This window comes from Marmota flaviventris, chromosome 2, assembly GCF_047511675.1.
Source record: "Marmota flaviventris isolate mMarFla1 chromosome 2, mMarFla1.hap1, whole genome shotgun sequence".
Lineage (NCBI taxonomy): Eukaryota > Metazoa > Chordata > Mammalia > Rodentia > Sciuridae > Marmota > Marmota flaviventris.
In genome coordinates, this window is record NC_092499.1 from 81,634,263 (window position 1) to 81,659,949 (window position 25,687).

The following is a 25,687-nucleotide window of genomic DNA, read 5'->3' on the forward strand; positions in this document are numbered from 1 at the left end:
AAATCACAGTCCCTAAAGAACTATGGAGTATAGCCTTTTTTCTGCCCAATCAGGAATCCCAAAAGTCACCTTGGCCAAACGTGGGGTCAAGTCTATGACCACACTTAGGTAGAAAGCATCCATTATCCATGTCAAAATGGAGCAAAACCTTCTTCATAATTCAAACATTATACAATGTAAACACATATCAAACATTACACAATGTATACACATATCAAACATTACTTGGTATACAATTAATATGCACAAAGTGGAAATTAAAATACTTTATTCTTAGTCAATGTTATTACATATTATGCATATGTAAATATTAAACAATGTTTACTTTATTAAACAAAATAAAATTCTTGCAAAAATTATATTATTGTAACTGAGAATATTTATTAGCATAAGTTTTAAAGCAAAAAAGGAAATCAACCCCAATCAATGTAGAATATGTACCACTTTGCTTGACCAAAAAAAAAAAAAATAATAACAGTTATAAGAACCAATTCTCCTTTTTAGATGAGAATATTTTTTAATCCAATGATAGAAGAAAATATTAACATATCATTAACTCTACATATACACACACTAGATTGAAATTCATGAAAGTTTTAGTTTTTCACTGAATTAATTAAGAACTGGCCAACACAGAAAGGGTGAGATATATTAAATAAATTATATAATTATATAAATAAATTAAATATATAACCACAATATTGGTTATTAACTTTAAATAAACTAATATTTTTCAAGTTGCTGGAAAAGGGATTTTAAAAAAAATGTCTCAAGAAAACACATCCCTTTAAAGACCTATGTTTACAGAAGACCCTATTTAAATAAGGTACTACAAGAGCTCTTGTAAGTTAGTTGGAGATTTTCCTCAGACCAAAGAGCTGACTAATCAGTTTCCTCATTGCCATCTTCATGTCTTTGTTCCTCATTGTGTAAATGGCAGGATTCAGGATGGGGGTGATCAGAAAGTCTAAAATGGCAAGAAACTTATCCACTGGAACTGTGGGAAATGGCCACATATAAACAAAGATGCATGGTCCAAAAAACAAAACCACCACAGAGATGTGAGCTGAAAGGGTGGAGAGAGCCTTGGACAAACCACCGGAAGGGCGTTTCCATACAGTAAACAGGATGAGGATATAGGAGATAATCAATAAGAAGAAGGTGCCTGTGGAAATGAACCCACTGTTGGCAGTTACCAAGAATTCCATTCTATAGGTATCTATGCAGGCCAGTTTGATAAACCAGGGAAGATCACAGTAAAAGCTATCTATCTCATTAGGACCACAGAAAGGCAAATGGACAACAAAAGCTACTTGGGCCACGGAATGAATGATACCAATAATCCAAGCACCAGACAGAAGCAAAATGCACATTCGTGGGCTCATGATGGTCAGGTAGTGGAGGGGCTTGCAGATGGCCACATATCTGTCCAAGGCCATGGCTACCAGGAGCACCATCTCAGATCCACCCAGGACATGAAGGACAAAAATCTGGGTGACACACCCTTGGAAAGATATGGTTTTATCCCCAGAATATAGGTCTTGAATCATTTTAGGAACTGCTAAGGTGGAAAAACATAAATCAGTAAATGAAAGGTTAGCTAAAAGAAAGTACATGGGAGAATGTAAATGAGGGTCAAAGGTCACAGTAAACACAACAAGGGTGTTTCCCAGAATAATCATGAGATAAAACACTGTAGAGAAGGCAAGGAGGAAATGCTGCACTGGTCTGTAATTAGAAAGTCCCAGCAATATAAAGTCAGAAACTTCAGAAAAATTGGATTCATACATTCGTTTTGTTTTTTTTTTAATTTCTTGTTCTGCCTAAAAGCCAAAAACAAATCAATAAGAAATAATCATCAATAAATATTTAAACAGATTTAGATTATTTTATAAGGTAGAATAATTTTAAAAAGAAATTTTTACCAACATTTATAACATATTTTGAAATTAGTGTATTTATTTACTCATTCAAGTATTATTCACCATGAGTGTATACAATTTCTGTATATACTTCACATACAAGTATATATGTCAAGTTCTGAATTAGAAGTAGAACATTGATTCCGGCTTCAGTGGATCTGCAGACTAATGGTGCATCTAGATATTAGATACCTTTAAAGGTAGGACAGATACTGATGACTGACTGAAGAGAAGAATTGAGTACTATGAGAACAACTGACTTATCTCATGGTGCCTGCTTTGACTGAACTAAATATGAAGTCACTGTTTAAAAGTAATGGAGGGCTGAGATTGTGGCTCAGTGGTGGAGCATTTTCCTAGCACCTGTGTGAGGCACTGGGTTCTATCCTCTCAAAACCACATTAAAAAATAAATAAATAAAGTAAAGGTATTGTGTCCATATATAACTAAAAATATATTTTAAAAAGAGTAAGTACAGTAGTCCAAACTGTGAAATGTTCTGGGCAAAGACCCTGAAACCCGTAGGAAGGTACTGAAATCCATAAGGATTTTATTTTTATTCTAAGAGCAATAGAAACCTACCAAGGGTTTTAAACAATAGCTTGTCCATATTTCTATTTTCAAATGTTCATAAAAGCTTCAATATAAAAAAATAGAATGAAAGGGCCACAGTGACCCTATTGTTACCTACTGAAGCTACATAACATAGTTATACTTGTTTTATCAATTGACTAGGAGTGTCAGTCAACCAATGCTGGTCACAGAAAAGATAAAACAGGGAAAACTATAGATATTTGACTATCAACATAAACTCAATGAAGGCTAACTGGATACTTAAATGTCAAAAGGAGAAACAAATCCAAAGAAGGTATGGGAATATTTAGAATAAACACACAGTTCACGCTTTCCCACCTGGAGTGGCCTGGGTTCACAACTAGCTTTACCACCACCAAGCTTTCCTCTGGCTCACCTCACTGAAACCTTTCTTTCTCATGTCACCATTGTCCCTGCTGCCACTCCACAACAAGCCCTGGCTCCATGTGGAAACCACTGCATACTGCATATGAAGGAAAGCAAATCAACCAGTAGAGCTTCCTGGACCCATCAGAGTCAAAAACAGACAAGAGGAGAGAGACCAGGCAGGGAGTGGCATTACTCATATGATATAGAGCAGGCACTGGAGCCAGGCGGGAAAAGAGCAGAGGTGATGTGATGAGGCTCCACTATAAGGGCACTAAGTCAGGACTTTTATCGACAGTAAATGGGAAGGAATAAAAAAGAATTAGGGACATAGTACATTATCGCCACTGTATTCTGTATTCAAAAATCTGGATGAAAAGATTTTTGATTTTTTTCACCCAAAGAAATGATCCATGTTGGAGAACATAATTATATTTACCCCTATTTAAACATTATACAATGTGTATATGTATCAAAACATCATTTGGTGCCCATAAATATGTACAATTTTTATAATGTATAATTTTTAAATATCTACAAATTCTAAACATCCTGTTGCATTTTTAAAATTTAAATAAAAGAAAATCAAGTGTACAGAAAAGGGACAGTAACTAAGATGAATTACAATGTATGTGATATTTCATAGCAGGTATAATCAGGTCTATATAAAAGTTTTGATCATCCATTGTGAGAATTTTAATATACACATGTTCAGGAATACAATTAACCTCCATTCTCTGTTTCCAACTGAAAAAAAGAAAGAAAAAAGAAGACCAAAACAAAAATAAGTATAAAACATCACAATAGATTGATTTTTTTTCTGAATGGTGGGAGAACTGATTTATTTTCCTTCTAAATGTTAAAATTTTCCTTATTAATATACAATGTATTCATTGAATATAGTTCAATAGGAACAAAAAATAATTCACAATATTATGAATGATAGAAGGGTCAATATATCAACAGCAAAAGAGGAGAGGGTCATTTTTAAAAAGAGAGAAGGAAGCACAAGTGACTCAGGAGCAGCCACACCCCTGGATGGACAATGAGCAGACTGATTGACATTCAGTCTCCTTGGTCATTAGGAGGTTCATTGTTTTTGTTTTAACATTCAAGCAGGAAAGAAAAATAATGGAGATGGGGGCAGCATGGATAAAAGAAAAAGAATTCCCAGGATTTTCAAGGTTCAAAATAAAAACTACCCTTATACACAGTTGAAATATATCTTGCCAATAGTTATGAAAATGTAAGATGTAAAAACATATTTCTAGGCCCACTAGCAAAGAGCAAATACACACACACACACACACACACACACAGTAAATCAATAGTGTTAATCAATAGTAGGGGTATTACTCACGTTAGAGAACCTGTATGCAAGGAAATACATGAAACTATTAAAATTAGTTGAATCATTTTTCATAAATAAATCTAGAAATATTTTATATTTAAGTGAAAAAAATAAGAAAATTCATAATGAATTTAATACTATGGAAATGAGGATATGTATTTGAATAAAACAATCTCCAAGAATGCACACCAAATACCTCCAGTGGCAAGTCCTGAAAAGTAGGATCAAGCGGCTTTCACTTCCAAAGGTCTATATTTCTGTGTTGTTTACTACAACACTAAAAAACAACCGCGTATTGCTTTAAACTTAAAAGTTGATTTTTTTAAATACAAAGTAAGAGGTTAAAAACAAACAACCCACAAATTCAATTTAGGAATGCCAGAATTATTCAAAGCAGCATTTATAAATTATAACAAAGTTTTTAAATATTTAAAATACAACTGTGTTCTGATTTAAAAAAAAGAAAAGGAAATCCTCAGAGTGGCTACCCAGACAGAGCCTTTCTCAGCAAGGGATTCTTCAATAAATAAAACCACACCTTCCTGAGTAGTGGCAAATTGAGAAAAGAGTAGAGAGAGGGAACTGGACAAGGAAAGAGAAGAAATAGAGAACAGAGGCAAGAAGGAACAGCACAAAGCTGAAAAGGAAGGCAATTGAACCAGCTTACCAAGGCAGCATTTCCTGAGTCTTCCCTGCCTACTTGCTACTTAAAATCCCTACTGATCTCTGCCTTGGAAACATTCTAGTGTGGTGATAAAGCTCCTGGAATTTGTCTACTGCCCAGAATCAATCAGAAATATAATGCATGCATTTAAGGGACCTCTTACCTTTTTAATTTAGCTGAATAATTCTCATTGTAAAAATTCTATCCATGTGTTAATTCATCAAGAACAACTTCCTCTCTATTGGCCAATTTATATTTTTATATCATGTGCATGTATAAATATGTAACAATGAATTCCATTGATAATACACTAATAAAATATGGATAAAATTTAAAAGTAAGTACAAGAGGGAAAAAAAGCTCATCTCCCTCTCTACCCAGTCTGGATTAGATATATCTCCTCTTTGCTCTCACATCATATAGGCAAGCTTCCTATATTGCCTGTTCTGTAGTATACTTTACAATGTGTATTCTCCTTGTCTCCTTTTCTAAATCCATGAGCTTCTTGAGAGCAGGGACTGCACTTATTCACAAATCCTGGCCCATAGTAAGTGCTGTGAGTTTGAGAGAAAGATGCCTAGTTAGATGGGTACAAGCATGCATTTGTATATAAATGCATGAATGATAGATGATGATAATTTCTTGGTAAAGAATGTTTCTACTATATTTTGATCCTATTGAAAAGTGATGCCAGTGAGATTATTAAACAAATATTAAACTCTATAAATTATCATAAACCCATGAAAAGTATGAGAAATATAACTGTAAAACCAAGTTCCAAGCTAGTTCCTATAGAAATACAGTATGGTCTAAATTGAGAAATTGTTCTGCAAATCAAGGCAGAATCTAGGCATATAAAACAATGAAAACTCTAATTTCTCCTTTGGTAACACACCTAAGTTTGTGCTCAATGAGTGCTTTTGAAAAGAATAAAGAATAGAAATGGGGATGAGAAAAAATTTTAATGTCTTGGCATAGGGACCAGACATCTATATAAGAAAAATAACTGATCATTTTAGTAAGCTATTAACTTCAATTGCATCATCCCCACTCACCTGGCTATGGGCAAAAGAAAGATGCCAGAAATCAATATTTCTGCCCTAACAGAATCTTTTAAGAAATGTTTTCTTCTCATGCTGTGGCTTTAGTGCCTCTCACAACTGCTCCAGCCCTAACAAGAACTAGCAGCAGCATTTGGTGACCACCTGATGGCTGGTGATCTGAGTCCCCAAGCCATTTATCATGGGAATTCTACTTTTACTTTTAAATTCTCATTGTCTAAAAAGAAAAATACTGAAATTTTCATTAATAATGTAAATAGGCTGAGTTCAGTGGTAGAGCATTTTCCTAGCATGTGTGAAGCACTGGGATCCATCCTCAGCCCACATAAAAATATATAAATTAAATAAAGGTATTGGTTCCATCAAGAACTAAAAATTTTTTAAAAAGGATGTCAATACAAGGCAAAGAAGTTATTTGTAACAAAATATGATAGAAAAATATCTCAAAGAAAATTAATAATTTACATTTGCTTGTAAATTATTTACAATAATTAAATAAATTAACTCTGGTTTAGACCAATGTAAGTGAAAAAGGATAGGTATTAATGAACTCATTAAACAGACATCATTTAAAATTATGTTGCATACATATTCATGGAATTTTTTGGCATGTGGATATATCCAGTTGTTTTAGCACTGTTAGGTGGAGATACAATCCTTTCTTCCCTGAACACTCATGGCACTCTTCAAGAATCAACATACTCATATAGATTGATTTCTGGAATCCCATTCTATTTCACTGGCCTATATGTCTATTTGTTCCCACTGTTACATTGTGTATACCATTTTAGCTACGTAATAAATTTTGAAATTAAAAAGTGTGGCTTCTCCAACTTTGTTATTTGTTTTGTTTTATTCAAAGTAAACTTTCTTGATGATGAAATACTTTCAAGGATATAAGAAAAAAATGAAAATAAAAACTCTCCTCCTATCAGTCATCGCCAACCACTGTTAAATATTTTTTTTATTTTATACATCTTTATTTATTTTTTATTACTAGACTATTTTTAGATATTTTAGATTTCAGGGAAACCATAGTACAATAATGCTGGGTGATTTCAACATTCTTCCCTCAACAATACATAAGTTATCTAGACATAAATTCAGTAAAGACACTTCAGAAATAAAAATTATTATAAATCAAATGGACCTAACAGATATCTATAGAATATTTTCAACAACAGCTGAATTCACTTACTTCTTGGCTTCTGAAATTTGGCCATATTTTAGTCCCCAAACCACCTCTATTTTTTTATTGGTTTTATTTTTTTAATATATGACAATGGAATGCATCACATATCAAACAATTTTTCATACCTCTGTTTGTATATAAACTATGTTCACACCAATTCATGTCTTCATGTACTTTAGATAATGATGTCTGTTACATTCCACCATCCTTGCTAATCCCCTGCCCCCTCCCTTTATTTATCCCTTGCATCTTATCTTATTATAATACAATAAAATTATAAATCAGCACAAAAAAGTAAAGAAAGTATATATACACATGGAGATTGAACAATTCATTTTTGAATGATGAATAAATGTGAGAAGAAAACAGGGGAGAAATTTAAAAATGTTTATAACTGAACAAGGATTGTGATACAATGTAGTAGAAACTCTGGAAAATATGGAGGGAGTTCTTATCTTTGTTTTTGAAAGTACAGATAATAGGATTCAAAGCAGAAATTATAGCAAAATAAACAATAGACATTGATTTTCAGAATTTTAGGTTCAGATTTTTATTTCATTTTACCTTATTTCTGCTTGTGTGTAAGTTTTGTTGTTTGCATACTACCATGGAGATCATGGGCTCCAATGGAGACTATTCACCATGTGCAGCTCATGAAACATTTTAATCATAGTCTATGCTTGGACATCAACATTCAATTAACTTATAGTTAAAAATGTAAAGATATTTGGGTAAAAAGTTTGGGGGAAGAATGTTGGGTTGAATGGGAATTGGAGGGAATATACAATTCTTGTGAATCTTCAAAATGCTATTGTGTAACAACCTAGTAATACAGTAAAGGAATTCCTTTTATTATATAAATGATTTGAAATACATAAATTAATATTTTTTAAATTTGTGTTATGATATAATTTATACTTAATAAAATTTAAATTATGAAACCTATAGATTTGCTGTTACCCACATACATTTTGGAGACCATCACACTGACAAGAATATAGCAGTAGCTGTATCCTGAACTCTTCTTTGTTAGGAGCAAAAACTGTCTATATCTCTGATTCAAGCAAACAAGGATCTGATCTTTGTTCCCACAGATGTGCTTTTCTTTATTTTTTAAATTGTTTTTATGGTTTTTACTTAGATGCACAACCTGATGTGGTTATGTCAATATACATTTTGAAATGATTTCTATGGTCAAATAAATTCACAATCACTTCACATATAAATTTTTGCGTGTGTATGTGTGTGTGTGTGTGTGTGTGTGTTTGTTGCGAACACCTAAAATCTCCTTTTAGAACCGAGGTCTTCATGTAATTCATTTATTCTCTACATTTATTCATCCCAAACAACACCTTTTTAAACTTTGACTTACACCCTATTTCCTATAACATGCTGGTCCTGGTAGCCAGTGTTCTCACTTCCTATGAAGTACTGAAAGTAGAAAAGGTAAATATTCATATTTCCACTGTAAATTTTTATCATCAAATATTTCAAAGTAGAAAATAAATATTATTTTTTTAAAATAAATAAATATTTTAAAGCAGGGGTTATTATGAACTCCCAAAGAGGGAGTTCAAGTTTTTCCTGAAGTTTCTGCATTTAAGTGAGATTGTATATTATTTCTCTTTTTTTGCCTTATTTCATTTTAGCAAAATATTCATCTGTATTATCCCAAATGGCATTATGTACCCTCTTCACTTTTGTTACTGGCTATTCAACGCAGAGGTACTGTACCACTACGCTATATTCCTCAGCCGTCCACACATTCTAACCTTTTTCAAATTTTGAGAAAAAGCATCACTAAATTTCCCAGTCTATCCTCAAATATGCAAACTTCTGGCCTCAGTCCCATTTAAAGTGATTAAAAATAAAATTGTGTGGACATTCATGTGATATTTTGCAGTTTTCCTTTACTATGGTAGATAGTCAAGAGTGGACTTGCTGATTCAGAAGGTTTATTGTATATTTAGTGATACTAGTGTTTATAAGAATTAGACTCAAAAAGTTGAAATTAATGGCCAATGTATGTATGAAATGATGTCTGTAGGAGATTTATTATAGCATTGATGTGTGTTCTTTGGAAGTTTTCTCTAACTTGTTCTCAGATCACATGAAATTAGAAGTTTTCTTTCACAAATAGAGCCGGGAGATGGCAAAGTTTATAGCATGTAACTAGAATTAGATAATTTCAGATGCTGAAGGACAAAATTTTCACTAATGAAAACAAAGGAATTTATTGAACTTGTGCATGGAGCAAAGCCTACTCCCAACTGGGTATATCAGGTGATAGACAGAGACTCTGAACACTATGAATTATCCCATAGTCCAGGAATTTCTCACCTTCACCAGTTTCTGGAGAGCTGCCACTCATATTTTGTGTTGATTTACAGGTGGCTGAGTGTTAATAATGCTATAAAGTTTAATTCACATTAATAACCAGGGAAAGAATTTTATGCAATTTCTTTACTAAAAAGAATTGCTGAAGATGGAAAAGGTAAATCTTCAGGTTCCCATTGTTAATTTTTATCCTCAAATATTGCAAGGCAGAACTGTCCCTAAGGATAGAATATAAATATTTGGGTAATGAATAGGTCATCTGTGGTAAGCCATTGTTATAGATCGTGGCCGCCATTAGAAGATGGCGCCGGCTTCCACTGTGGCCTGTGGTAAACAACTCCTTTTATGGAGAGTTGGCGCGCAATTCCTTACCACCCTATGAGAGAGATCCATGTGGCGGCTTGGGATTGGGATGCAGGGGGCTTTATTAAGCTGTGCTTGGGTGTGTCGTGTGCGGTCGCTAGAAGATGATACTTGAATCAAGGCCTGAATAAACTGCTGAAAGAAGAATCCTGTGTCGTGTTTTCCCTTGCCGGCAAGGGGTCGCGACAATTGGTGGCCCGTACGGGGAACCATATTCCTCGAACCCAGGATCCAGAACTTTCAGCAGTCAGGGTGGTGCACCGGTAAGTTCCCAGGTAAAGTGGGAATCCGCAAGCTAATAGCGGGATGCTCCTCTGTAAAGAAAGAGAGAGCGAAGCTTTTGTACTTTCATTTTCTTTATAGCTCTGAAAACATTATGGGCGCTACCTCTTTAAGCCCAATTTTCTTGGCCCTAGATGGGTTGCTACGTTCAAAAGGACTTAAGGTAAAACAGAGTACTTTGCAAATGTTTTTGAGAGAAGCTGATATAGCGGCTCCTTGGTTTGCCTTTTCAGGGAGTCTTACGATTCCTAGCTGGGACAAATTAGGGAAAGATCTAGATTTTGCTCGTAAGCAAGGCACCTTAGAGGGTGGTGTTATACCACTTTGGAAGTTAGTTAGAGGATGTATAGTAGATAGTAAATTCCAAGAAGCTGTGAGTGAAGGTCAAGCTGTTCTTGAGCAACTACATGAGGAGAAATCTGAAGGATCACATAGTGAAGTGGCAGAGAGTATTAAGAGTAAGAGTAATGAAAAGGCAAAAGAGCCTGAAAATAAAAATAGGAGAAGGCTCTACCCAGACTTGACCGAATTAAAAACGCCTGAGAACACAAGCGACTCAGAGAGTTCTGAGGACCTTGATATATTGCTACAACAACTACGCAAGATAAAAATGAAGAAGAAGAAAAAGGAGATACAGGGCACGCAGGCCTACTGTAGGAAGGGGAAGAGATCTAATATCGGTCAACAAAACTCTGAGGAGGAGGAGGTAGAATATCTAGAAGAAGATATGGTGCCGGTTGCCCCACCCCCGTATGTGGGGGGGAACCAAGGTTCCGGGAGATCTTTTCATGCACAAGTTTGGAGGACAGTTAATACAGATATGGGACTTGCATACCCTGTATTTCAGGACAATAACAGGGGAAGATATCATGAGCCTTTAGACTTTAAGATAATTAAAACCTTGGCAGAATCTGTCCGCACTTATGGCATAGATGCCGCTTTCACCCTTACTCAGGTGGAGGGACTTACTAGATTTTGCATGACTCCTTCAGATTGGGCTAGTCTAGTCTGCGCTTGTGTTTCCCCAGGAAAGTACTTGGATTGGAGAGCATTTATGCTAGAGGGTGCAGTAGAGCAAGCTGCCCAAAATCATGCAGGGGGACGCCCTGCCTGGGATAAGGATATGCTTTTGGGGCAAGGCAGGTTTGCTAATCAACAAACAGGATACCCCCCTGAGGTATATGAACAGATTAATAACATTTGTATCCGTGCATGGAAATCACTCCCAAATAGAGGAGAAGTGTCTGGCAATTTGACAAAAATTATACAAGGCCCCACAGAACCTTTCTCAGACTTTGTTGCCAGGATGGTGGATGCCGCAGGAAAAATCTTTGGTGACCCTGATAGAGCAATGCCTTTGATTAAACAACTTGTCTTTGAACAATGTACTAAAGAATGTAAAGCAGCTATTACTCCTTATAAAAACAAAGGCATAGAGGCCTGGATGAAAGTCTGTAGAGAAATAGGTGGGCCGTTAACTAATGCAGGCCTTGCTGCTGCTGTCCTTCAATTATCACATAAATCCAGCCCTGTTGCCGGAAAGTGTTTTGGGTGCGGTCAAAGAGGACATTTTAAACGAGAATGTCCTAACAAGAAGGGAACATCCAAAATTGAGCCCACCTCTGTTAGCCGTCAACCGGGCTTATGCCCCAGATGTAAAAAGGGAAAGCATTGGGCTAATGAGTGTAGGTCCGTCAGAGATATACATGGTCAGCCTTTAAAAGATAGAAACATGTCAAAAAACGGCCGGGGAGGCCCCCGACCCCAGGGCCCGCAAATATATGGGGCAATGGAAAATGGGACAATGGACACCGAGTCATGGCCGTCCCTGCGCCATCCCAAGAATCGCGGAGAGCCACTGCAGGTGCCGCGGGACTGGACCTCTGCTCCGCCGCCAGACTCGTATTAACACCTAAAATGGGAGTCCAACTGGTGGAGACTGAATTTAAAGGACCTTTACCACCTGGCACTGTGGGCTTGCTGATTGGGCGTGCTTCCTCTATCCTACGAGGCCTTCATGTTTTCCCTGGGATTATTAATCCGGACATGGTGGGAACAGTAAAGGTTATGGTGGAGTCTCCAAAAGGCATTGTGTCCATTTCCCCAGGAGACCGGATTGCCCAATTGCTAATTCTACCCAGTTTACATACCCGCTTTCCTGCTGATTCCTTTTTGAGGACAAGTGATGAGATTGGAACCACTGGAGGGAATTGCGTTTACTTGTCCTTAGATATGAAGAACCGTCCTACTTTAGAGTTAACTATAGAAAGCAAATCAATTTTAGGATTACTAGATACTGGGGCAGATCATAGCATAATTGCTTTAAAGGACTGGTCAAAGGGGTGGCCGGTGCAGCTCTCAGATCAATCACTAAGAGGTTTGGGATACGCTCAAGCTCCACAAGTCAGCTGCAGGCATTTATCATGGAAAGATTCTGAGGGACGTTCTGGCACTTTTCAACCATATGTGCTCGATCTCCCAATCTCTCTATGGGGACGTGATCTTATGAAGGACATGGGGTTTCAACTTAGTAATGAATATTCAACAGTTGCTCAAAAGATAATGCAGGACATGGGATATAGACCAGGTTTTGGATTAGGAAAAAATTTACAGGGATGTAGATATCACTTAGAACCTCAACAAAAACTTAATAGACATGGGCTGGGTTTTTCTTAGAGGCCGCTGAGGATCAGGTGCCCATTACCTGGAATACAGGGGAACCGGTGTGGGTTCCTCAGTGGCCGCTCCCCTCTGAAAAATTGACTGCAGCTTGTGCTTTAGTACAAGAACAATTAAAGTTGGGACATATAAAGCCCTCCATTTCTCCATGGAATACACCCATATTTATTATTAAAAAGAAGTCTGGAAAATGGCAGTTGTTACATGATCTACGGGCCATTAATGCTCAAACGCAGCCCATGGGACCCATTCAGAGAGGTTTGCCTTTGCTTTCAACAATTCTAAGAAATTGGCCAGTGATATGTATAGACATTAAAGATTGTTTCTTTTCCATTCCATTGCATCCTCAGGACTCCGAACATTTTGCTTTTACTCTGCCTTCATGTAATCATGAGGAACCTGATCAAAGGTTTGATGGGTGGTTTTGCCTCAAGGCATGGCCAATAGTCCTACAATGTGTCAAATGTTTGTAGGAGCGACCATTGTTCCACTCAGACAAAAGTATCCATTGTTAAGGTGTATACATTATATGGATGATATATTGCTGGCAGCCAAAACCAAATATATGTTGGAAGCAGCTTACACTGATTTGGTACATTTATTGCAATCAAAGGGCTTGTTTATTTCACCTGATAAAGTACAAACAGGAGATTCTATTGATTATCTTGGTGCTAGTATCTCTTGTAAAACTATTACACCCCAAAAGGTGACTCTCAGGACTGACAATTTACGTACCTTAAATGATTTCCAAAAACTATTGGGTGACATAAATTGGATTAGGGGTTATTTACATATTCCCAATGCTGAATTGAAACCCTTGTATGAAATTCTTAAAGGTGATTCAGACCTTTCTTCCCCTTGGCATCTTACTGAGGAAGCAAGGTCAGCGCTGCTGAAAGTGGAGGAGGCTATACAACATGCTAGCCTTTGCAGGCGTCAAGAGGATAAGCCTCTTCAATTATGTGTGCTCGCCACTGTACGGCAACCCACTGGAGTTTTGTGGCAAGATGGTCCTTTATTGTGGATACATCCACGTATATCCCCTGCAAAATCTCTTGAGTATTATCCTGATGCAGTTGCTTCCTTAGCTATGTTAGGGATACAACAAAGTATACAATTTTTTGGTTTTCCTCCAACGTCTGTGATTGTCCCTTATACGTGTCAACAAATTCAAGTTTTGTGTGCTAACCTGGATAATTGGGCTATATTGTGATGCTCTTTTCCAGGAGAGATAGATAATCACTATCCTTCACATCCTCTTATAACATTTGTTAAGGAACATCCTATCATTTTTCCTAAAATCACTTCTTCTACGCCTATCCCAGGAGCTGCAAATATCTTTACAGATGGATCCAAAACTGGTATTGGAGCCTATGTGGTAAATGATCAACCTCCTATCCAACATCAGTTTGCTCCTGGCAATCCACAATGGGTGGAGTTACAAATTGTCATAAAAGTCTTTGAACAATGTCCGTTTCTTTTTAACTTAATCTCAGATTCTATTTATGTAGTTCAAGCTTTAAAGGTGTTGGAAGCTGTGGGTCCCATACACACTTCAGGAGTAATGTCTTCCCTTTTCCTCCATCTTCAAACACTGATTTGGAATCGCTCTGCCTGTTTTTACCCTTTACATATTCGAGCTCACACAGGTTTACCAGGTGCTCTTTCTGCTGGCAATGCCCAAGCTGACCTTGCTACTCGTCCTTTTTGGATGTTCCTCGTTTCCTCCTAAGACCAAGCTAGAAACTTTCACAGTAAATTTCATGTTAATGCACGAACACTTCAAAAGCGCTTTACTATTTCCCGTGCTGATGCTCGCCAGATTGTCTTGGATTGCCCTAATTGTGTCATTTTGCATCATCCTCCTTCTGTGGGCGTAAATCCTCGTGGTTTGCGGTCTTTAACAATATGGCAAATGGATGTCACTCATATCCCTGACTTTGGCAAACTTAAGTATGTCCATGTGTCTGTGGATACTTGTTCTGGCATTATCCATGCTTCTGCTTTGTCTGGTGAAAAGGCTGGAAATGTTATCACGCATTGCTTGGAAGCCTGGGCAGCATGGGGCTTACCACAGACCATTAAAACGGACAATGGTCCAGCGTATACTGGACGACAATTTTCTTCCTTTTGCAGCCAGATGGGTATCCAGCTTGTCCATGGTTTACCTTACAATCCACAAGGTCAGGGTATTATAGAGCGTGCTCATAAGACTCTAAAAGAGATGTTAATAAAACAAAAAGGGGGAATTGGCTTAGGTCACACCCCGAAAGAGCGCCTCTCCCTGGCTCTATTTACTATTAATTTCTTGAATTTGGACATCCAAGGGCGCTCTGCTGCGACTAGGCACTGTTCGCCCTCTGCCCCAAACTTTGGGCACGTTAAGTGGAAAGATGTGCTTTCTGGACAATGGTATGGGCCTAATCCTGTGCTGGCATGGGCACGAGGTTCTGTCTGTGTTTTCCCACAGAACCGGACGGAGCCGGTATGGGTTCCAGAATGCCTGACAAGAAGAGTCCCGACATCAATCAACCAACAACAGGAGGCGCCACAACAATCTCATGATGAGGACCATCCTTCTACTGAGTGTCCTGGTTTTAATGCTGATATCGATAGTACGGGGGACATTAATGCAGTGGTGGGCGGTAGCTCAAACGTGGCCAATGCCGATGCCAGTTCATAGCAATTCTAGTGTTCTCCCCACTCTTTTTTCTACTTCATGTGAGATGTCTGCTCCTTGTGTTTCCCCTAGAGGGGACCAAGATCGGTCCTTCAATCTCTCCAGCATCAATCTCACAGGAGTTTTTTGCTTCAGTTTTTCCAAGGGTGTTTGCATCCATTTAAAACTGAAGAACTTGACTAACTGGGAGGACCCATTGCAGTACAGTCGGATCTCGCAGGGAGTTTTGTTTGATGCGCTCCTACAAATTACCTCAGGGAAAAACCAGGGCTCAGGAAGCTTGACAAATACTTCTGAGCTTAATATTACCACTCTGGCCATTACTTCCCAGGTGTTAATTCCGTTGTCTCCTTCTAATCAGACCTCTAATGCCACTCATTTTAAGGCTTCTCCTTATTGCACTCCTGAGTGTGGCTTCCCCCCCAACATTCACGCCTTGCCAAGATCATTCTTGGGAGAAACATCAGGTCGCTAAAGGTTTCTCTCTTTCCCCCTCTCTTAAAAGATACTTGTATAATTCTTCCAACAATAATTCCTCTATAGGAGCAGGTTGGTCTTGGTTTCAATGGTTGATTTCCAATGAAAAGGGAGCCACAGCTGATATTTCCGCTTTGGCTCAATTACGAGGAGTCCAAAGTTGGCTGTTTAATGTTTCTGGCAGTACCCATGACTCGGAGCGAGGGAGGAGGCTTAAAATTTCTGTAAATAATTCACAATTATCTAATGCTACATTACCCTCCGCAGCAGTCTGTCTCCAATCTCCGTTCCTGTTTATTTTGGCTAATGATACATCACAGGGGATGCTTAATTGTTCTAATATTACCTGTTATTTGTCTGAGTGTTGGAATGGCTCCTGGACTACGGCAATGGTTATGAAAATTCCGACCTTTGTCCCAATTCCGGTTACTGCAGATCCAGAGTCTTTTCCTATCGTTGCACTGATTAGAGCCCGTAGAGATTTTGGAATTACGGCAGCTATAGTGACAGCTGTGGCGGTATCTGCTGTTGCAGCGGTTACAGCTGGAGTAGCCATGGCCAGCCAGGTACAAACTGCTGCCACTATTAATCAGGTTATTCAACAAACATCCACCATACTTGAATCTCAAAGTAGAATTAATCAACACATTTTATCTGGGATTCTGGCTGCTAATCAAAGGATAGATCTGCTTCAAGCTCAAGTTGAGGAGTTGTCTGATCTAGTACATTTGGATTGTGTCGATCAACGTGTGCATTTATGTATAACCTCTGTCAGATTTAATGATTCCAGAAATGCCTCCCGCATCATCGGGGAGTATCTATCCGGAACCTGGTCCATGGAAGCAGAAAACTTGATCCAGTCTCAACTAACGCAGATTGCTGTTTTGAATAGTACCCGTGTCAATCCAGTGACTTTGGGTCAATTCACCAGTTGGCTATCCTCTGCCTTTTCCTTCTTTAAGGAATGGGTGAAAATGGGCATTTTTGGGGCAATGTGTTGCTTCGGTGTTGTACTTTGTTTGTGGCTTCTCTGTCGCCTTAAAATTCGCCATGCACAAGAAAAGGCTATGATTGTACAGGCTCTTGCGGCCTTAGAAAATGGCATTTCTCCACAAATCTGGCTTGCACATCTTAAACAGTGATTTCTGGGCAGGGCCATTGCACCCCAAGTTAGCTTTCACATTGCACTGGGATTGGCATGTCCTCTTCCTTATTCTCTCCCAGTGCTGAATAGCCCTTGCACTCTGCAGGTCTTGTTACCATTGCACGCAGATGGGTTTCAGGACTGGTCTTTCTTCTCGACTACAGACTCTTTACCTTCCTCTGGGGCTTAGGGATTGTGTTGCCAACTTAAATTTTGTTATTATTACCAGGCTACCTGTGTTATCCTACTTCTCGCCGTCGTCACGATGCAGGATGCGAGGCAAAGCACTGCACTTGAGTGTTCCCTCAACGGACCTCAAGGAAAGCATGTCCTATTGCATGCAGGTTTGACATCCACGCCCTGCTCTACGAAAAAAGGCGTTGGCTGATATGGGATCAGGTCTGGGGAAGGCGCCTCCTTAGGACTGAACCATACATTGCAGCCACTTCTGCACAGTGGGATAGGACCTCTACTTTCGCCTGCATTGTTATTTAAAATAGAAGGGGGAACTGTGGTAAGCCATTGCCATTAGAAGATGGCGCCGGCTTCCACTGTGGCCTGTGGTAAACAACTCCTTTTATGGAGAGTTGGCGCGCAATTCCTTACCACCCTATGAGAGAGATCCACGTGGCGGCTTGGGATTGGGATGCAGGGGGCTTTATTAAGCTGTGCTTGGGTGTGTCGTGTGCGGTCGCTAGAAGATGATACTTGAATCAAGGCCTGAATAAACTGCTGAAAGAAGAATCCTGTGTCGTGTTTTCCCTTGCCGGCGAGGGGTCGCGACAGTCATCTACTACAGAGTTTTAGATATATGTCAGTTTTAAATGTAGCTCACATACCAGAAGCTTCCACACATATTTTCTGACCTAATTTTCACAATAACCCCATAGAATGGACCTCACTGTGGGGAGGTTGCATCTCTGGGAGTGAAACTTTTTGCAAGTCACAGAGCAGGAAGGCAGCATGACTGGTATACACATCTAAGGGGCTGTGACTCCAACTGCTAAGGTACCATCATGACTCTGTACCCCCCATGACTTTTCTCCTTTCCGTGGCCAATAACTTATTTTCATATCATTCTAGAGACTTCCCTCCTTATAGTTTATATCAAGATCTTTTTGATATAAACTATTTGCAAACAATATCAACCATTTACTCTTTAGAGTAAATGGCTTAAGTTATCATTATATATCTCTTTATTTGGCCTCCTCTTAATTCAGGAGAAATCTGGATCATGATATCAGCATAGGCTGTTGTGAATCTTGATACCCAATGAGCTCTGGAACTGTATAAAAGAAAGTTGGGGGATTTGGTTCTGTAAAGTGCTTTGCTATAAAAGTCCAGGAGGCCCAAAATTTATTTGAGAGAAAATTTTGAATTGTTCTTGAAACGTTATAGAACTTCCAGATCCACCAAATGGATATATCAAGAAACATGACATAAAAATCTGAAATTTTCTTTAAATGTGAGGAATATAGGGAAATTAATAGTTCATCTATGACACAGTTTTAGATGTATGTCAGTAATATCATTAGTTGTGATCATATACTTTTCCATGGATAATACTGATTCTAAATTCTCACTAGGGCCAGAAATATATTTGTTACTCAATGAAATAAGCAACATGATTTTGTTTTGAATGGAGAATGTATTGTCCGTGTGGAACATATGTACTGCAGAGAGTAGCATCTGGGATGGTAAACTTTAGAGGTCTGTGTAGTAGGTAAGCTGGACATATGGGCAGCTGCTTGGAACTTCTTAGCTTCTGTTTCCTAAATTGAGAGCATCATCTGATAGTGTGACTTTTCTCAAATGCAAAAGCAAGGCACAAAGGGAATCAGCTACAATGAATCTACACAATCAGATGACTTGTGTTGATGTGAGATGAAGGTCAGATATCACCATGCTAGCTAAAACCATAGGTGGCCACAGATTTGCTGAACCATGTTCATGGCTGAAGAGACACCTTGAACTGCTGGTTTATGTGGGACTTGTATAAAGCAGAGAATCACAGAAGTTCTTCAAAGGATAGAAGTCTTCAGATTAACTCTTTTGTTAGTGTTACATAAAGAGAACAGTCAGGTTTAATTTACATTTTGTAAGAAAAAAACAATACTAAGAGTAAGTGGTTTAATTTTATTAGTAATGTTTCTATACTTTAAACAAGAGAAAGTCTGTCTGACCGCATGTCCTGGCTTTTGAAAATGCACTGAACATTTTGTGTGAGAAAGATAGGACATGCTCAAGAAGTAATACATCCTAAAAAGTAAAGAAATACTCCAAATACCTTGTTCTACATTTGGAAAAATATTAAACTACAGGGTCTATGTAGTCTCCTAAAGGGCCTATTGAGGATTGTATCCCAGTATGCTTTTCCACATGTGCATGCCTCCCTTCTCAATACCACTTCCCAATGATGTGTCCAAAATTTAGTCTCCAAATAAACTACACTCATTTAAAATTTGTCTCAGGTTTTATTAGGAGGGAATTGATCTAAGTAACTGAATAGACCTACTAGTCCCACATATATAACCATTCATTGTAAGGTGTCCTGATATTCAACAGTTTAAGTTAGAAGTTATTTGAAAACTCAATGGGAAACAGAGGGAATATCATTATATTCAGACTTATGATGAAGTGATGAACAAATGATCACAAGTTAAATCATACAACATTGTTTATACACATTATTTCTGCCTCCTAAAGAAACTCATGACACATTGGATTTATTTCTGATGTCAGCAGAAAGCAGGGAGTAAATTCTGTAGAGAAGTAGGCATAGTCCTAGTATAGATAGGAGAAGATGGGCAAGGTACAGACCTCTGTCAAGTAAGCACATTAAATACCAGATACCTATGGGGAGGGGTCTGTTGCAGTAATTCACTTGCAGGTCAACATGAGAAAAGAAAGAAAAAGCAGAGTAAGCAAAACAGCGGCAGAAAAAAAAAGTCCTTTATTGTATACAAGCAATCTTTTTATAGTATTGTGAACAAAGAAGGCAGCCTTCCAACAGCAATAATCAGGTCTTTCAGCTAATGAAACATAGCATAGAGAAGTTTTACTTTCTAATCAGAAGTGACCCGCTTCTCATGGCTAATCTACTCTTGGCCTGGAGCATGCCGAGCTCTGCTCTTGTTAAGAACAGATAATAAAATTTTTCTCAGCGCCCTCCTAGCCCACTTGGCAGAACATCCCGTTTGCAGGCAAGTCCTCCCAAGGACAGCAGACACCTTGTTTTCAAGCATGTCCGCTGTTACCTATCTGTACCTTGACAGAATATCCCGTTTGCAGGCAGACTCCATCAAGGACAATAATAGTAACACAGTCACATCTGATTCTCTACAGGGGTCCATCACGTAGGTGAAAACAGTTCCTGAGCTCTCAACAACAGACTTGGTCAGCATAATCTGTCATAATGATGCCGCTTTTTCAGTCTTTTTATTGCTGTTTTTACATCTTTGTTTCTTAATGTATATATGATAGGATTTAAGACAGGGGTGACAGTAAAGTCAACTATAAACATGTATTTATCAACTGATGATTCTGGGAAAGGCCACATATAGATAAATATACACGGAGTGAAATAGAGAACCACCACAGTGATGTGAGCTGACAATGTGCCAAGAGCCTTGGACAAGTCCCCAGAGGAACTTTTCCAGACAGTGACCAAAATGAAGACATAGGAAAGGAGGAGCAGCAAGAAGGTGATCAGGCTCATGAATCCACTGTTGGCAGTTCCAAGAAACTCAAACATGGCTGAATCTGAGCATGCAAGTTGTATGACCCTGGGGAAGTCACAGTAAAAGCTGTCTATGATATTAGGACCACAAAATGGCAAGTTTACAATCAGAGAAAATTGAGAAATAGAATGGATCGTTCCAGTTACCCAGCTAATGACTACAAATAAAATGCATTTTTTCGGGCTCATAATGCTCAAGTAGTGGAGAGGCTTACAGATGGCTGCATACCTGTCAAATGCCATGGCTATGAGCAGCACCATTTCTGTTCCTCCCATGATGTGGATGAAGCATACCTGTGCCATACAGCTTTGGAAAGAAATTACTTTCTTCTCCTTTAACAGGTCTGTGACCATCTTGGGAACTGTTATGGAGGACAGTCCCACATCATTGAGGGACAGGTTGGCCAGCAGGAAGTACATAGGAGAATGTAAGTGAGAATCGGTGATTACCAAAAAGACGATGAAGAGATTTCCCAGTATGATCCCTAAGTACAGCAATGAGAAAGTCAGCTTGAGAAAAACTTTAATTTCCCATGAACCAGAGAGTCCCAGCAACACAAACTCAGAGACCACAGAATCATTCAGTCCATCCATTGACTTGGGCAGGAAAGTTGTTTCCAAATATCTGTGGATAAAAATGAGGAAGAGTCAGATCCAGTGGTATAAAATGTACTCCTCATTAGTCCTGCTAATCTATGCTATGGGTTACAGATATGAGAGTTAGAAATCACTGAATGGTGGGGACAAGTGCATGGAATAAGTACATGGTAAAAGTCAAGGGCATCTGAGTGGCAAAACGCTCCCATGTACTAGACATGTGAGTGTCAAACCACTTACCCAGTAGGCACAGCCCTGTGTATGAGGCCTCATGTTGCAGTTCCTGCACTTGCTCCATGACCTGCTTGCTCCTTGATTGGTCGCTGCAAGAACAGTTGGCCAGAAATTGTATTGGTGGCTCCCTGTAACATGCTTAGCTACTGTCTGAGTATGTATACATGGCAAATGTGCAATAAAATCAGACTTCTTCCTGCTTGGTCTCCGGAGGTCTTAATTAGCAACTCAACAGCTACACTGTCCTCTACCTTGTTCCATGGACCTCCTTGCTGGATGAGAGAGAGCCCACACATTGAACCTGATAGAAAACAAAATGAAATAGAAAAATTATAGGAATATGCCATATAATAAGTGAAAGGTATCATGTATATCAGATGAACACAGATGGGTTACTCTCCGTTTTGTTTCATGAGCAAGCTTTTTGTTTTGATTTGTCTCCCTCTGAAGGATTTCTATGGGTTTTCTGCCACTACTTTATAAGTGTTATCTCATGATCTCAAGTGCCAATAATTTCAGCTATTTTCACATTAATGCTTTTGTGCTAATTCAAAAAATTATATTTAGCTGAATTTCTTACTCCACTATTCAATATTTTTAAACCACAACTGTTTAATTCATCTTACTCGTGTGTATGTTTTGTTTTTATTTGAACAACTTACCATGGAGGCCAGTAGCACAGATTAGATGAGTCATAATATGTAACCCATGACTCATCAAAATGAATACAAGGACTTACACAAAACATTATTTCCTACAAAGACAGAATATCTAGTAGGATGGAAAATAATGTAATTAAACTGTGTTAATTTCAATGGATAGAATTTATTAAATGGTCTTCTATGCAAAACACTATACTTGGCCCATTATCAGATTTAAACTTCACAAAATTTCCTCTACTTTGTTAGACCTGTTTAATAAGTTAAAAAACTGAGTTTCAGAGAGATGAAGTATCAGAACCAGGACTTGAATCAAGAACTCAGCAGATGGTGATCGTGCACCTAACCATGGTAATCTGTTTTCAAGGCCAGCACTTTCAAGTATATATTACATATCTTTTCCAAACATCTATTAATTAAATTTCATTTCACTTTACTTTCCTTAAACTATTAATGTAGTTCTTTGACAAAATCCATCCTATAATTTCGAATCCCTTTCTATTGTGTCCTTTTCACTCCAATTTACATTCAATTTAATCTTCATTTTTCCTTCATTTAATTGAAATATTCTGGATCTACAGATTTCTATTTTAAAGAAAGAAATTCAAATACCTAATATCCTATGCAACATGATTTTTCTATCTTATTTTGCTTGATATCCCTGAAGGATTTGAAATATTCTGTCATGGCCTATTTGCTATAATTTTCCCTAGCTTTGGCTTCTTGACTTCTAAAAGGTCATTCCCCTCCAACTTCTTGCTGATAGAAATTCTCTTTTTTTCAGGTACAGGGCCAAAATCTCTCAATTTTAGACAAAATATTTCTACTACAGATCAAGATCACAATGTATTATTTTTATAAATCTATTGTACTAATTCCATTCTCCTCAACCTTGGGTTTGTCTAATATGGGGCCTATGACCCAAGACTGTTAGATGAAATAAAAAACCAATATGTCCTCTGGAAGGGTTTCCTGAAATGAAAGAATACACATTCATGTAGAGAAGGGATATTTTCCTGTATTTCTTGTTAATTTTGGGTGAAAAAACCACTAAATTCTAAAACACATAAATTATATTAATAGTAAAGAGTTAGAAAGACCCCTGGGACCAAAAGAGTCATATAGTATCACTTGTCCAAATCCCAAAACAGTGTCTCCAGATCTTGTAATGTAAAAAAAAAAAATCTAATTTGTTTGTTCCACTATGAATCTAGTTTTCTGATAATTTCAGGTAAATGTAACACTAATATTTCTATGATGGTTCTCTCCTAATTGTTCTTTACATTTCCACTTCTCGATAACATGTCTATATGAGACACTGATTATTTGTCCCCTGCTATCTTTTTTTAGCGTTTTAATTTTTTAATTCGTTCTAATTAGTTATGCATAATTAATTGTATATAAATGGAGTATAACTTCTCATTCTTTTGGTTGTACATGATGTAGAGTTACACGGTCATGAAATGTTATATGCACATGGGGTAATAATGTCTAATTTATTTTACTATTTTTTCCTACACTCCACTACCTTCCCTCCCTTCACTCCTCTCTGCCTAAATCAAAGTACTCTATTTTTCTCTAGCCCTTAACTCCTTCATTTTGATTTAGGATCTGTATATCAGAGAAAACATTCGGCCTTTGCTTCTCTGGGATGGACTTATTTCCTTTAGCATGATAATCTCCACCTCTATCTATTTACATGCAATGTCATAATTTCATATTTTGTTAAGGCTAAATAATATGCCATGTAAATATATACTACATTTTCCTTATCCATTCATCTATTGAAGGGCACATAATTTGGTTCATATCTTAACTCTTGTGAATTGAGCTGCTATAAACATTAATGTGGCTGTGTCCCTGTATTTTGCTGATTTTAAGTCCTTTGGGTACAAACTGAGGAATGGCATAGCTGGGTCGAATGGAAGTTCCATTCCAAGTTTTTTTAGGTATATCCATACTGCTATCCATAATAGTTGCACAAATTTGCAACCCCACCAGCTATGTATGAGTGTTGTTCTTCCCCACATCCTCACCAACATATACTGTTGCTTATATCTTGATGACTGCCATTCTTACGGAGTGACATGAAATCTTACTTTTAAATTCCCTGCTCATCTTTAATATTTGACATGAATCAGAGTTTTTGATGCAACTGTCTCTTTCAATATTCAATGCTGGGTTACTCTTTTAAATGAGTACCTACATATTGACTTCTAAGTCTCACTTTATTCTTGAACTCCAGAATCATCAGTCCAATACTGTTTGTGGTAAAAATAAATGGGAGATCCACATCCACACCTTCAAGTTAACTGGCTAAAACTGAACTCCTGGTCTTATCTACCCCATATCCAGCTCCAGTCTTCACGTCAACTCTAATCAAATCTAATTTACTCCAGTGCCTTAATAAATGTCATTAGCATTCTTCCAGAAATCCAACACAGGCATATGTGTGTAAATGTTGTCCTTCCTTCACTTTTCACCTCTGGTTGCACACTTTTTATCTTCAAAGAGTTCTTAAATAAACTTTAGTATCTCAATATCCATTGTTATTTTTTCTACTTTAATTGTTCATATTTTCTCATCATAAAAACTAAAAGATAATTTATTGCATGATATCTTTGCTTTCCTTTTTCTCCAAGTACACACTATTGTGTGCTATTCTTCCAGAGAAATCCATGTAAAGATCAAATACACTCCTGTGACTTTGTAATTTATATCCTTTGTTGGTTCCATCAAGGGAAGAATCATTTGATGGGTCTATCAAGGAGAAATTCCACATATTACCACACAAAAGTGTTGAGTGAAGAAAGCATCCTTGGATTCAGAGAGTATTCCTTAATGATGTTAGGAGATGAATGTACAATGGATTACAGAGTCAACTTAAAATTGATTTCTATTTAAAAACTTATGAAAATAGGAACTGTAAAAATAGTTCATTCAAGAGGTTTCTAATGGATTTTAAACTATCAGCTTCTGATTAAAGATAAAACATCAAAATTAAATCAAGGAAGGAAGCCTGCTAGCACTATGGTTCAATAATATATTGCAAATTATAACAGAAGTTTAAATAAAGTAATACCATTGTAAGAAGGTAGTAGAATTGTAATTATTGCTTGTCAAATCACATAACTCCCTGCTTCAAAATCTTAAGAAAATTATATAAGAAATATTAAATTTAATAACATTATTTAAACATAAAAACTCGGTAAAAACTGCTAAAATATGATGAAAAGTGTTTTTCATAAAGGAAATATGGAAAAATATGCATTGTTTTGAAATATGTTTTCTGATACATTTGAAACATTAAATAAGTTTGGAATTCAAACCATGTTAATAAAAGTAA

At 37.5% G+C, this 25,687-nt stretch overlaps 2 protein-coding genes across 2 annotated transcripts; both read right to left on the reverse strand.

Moving 5' to 3' along the window:
• Positions 1-848: 848 nt before the first annotated feature.
• Positions 849-1,790, reverse strand: LOC114084777 (olfactory receptor 4F15-like). Its single transcript, XM_027925797.2, has one exon. The coding sequence runs from the start codon at positions 1,788-1,790 to the stop codon at positions 849-851; it is 942 nt and encodes a 313-aa protein (XP_027781598.2).
• Positions 1,791-20,509: 18,719 nt separating this feature from the next.
• Positions 20,510-21,445, reverse strand: LOC114084776 (olfactory receptor 4F21-like). Its single transcript, XM_027925796.2, has one exon. It carries the CDS (start codon positions 21,443-21,445, stop codon positions 20,510-20,512), a length of 936 nt encoding a protein of 311 aa, XP_027781597.1.
• Between the last annotated feature and the right edge of the window lie 4,242 nt (positions 21,446-25,687).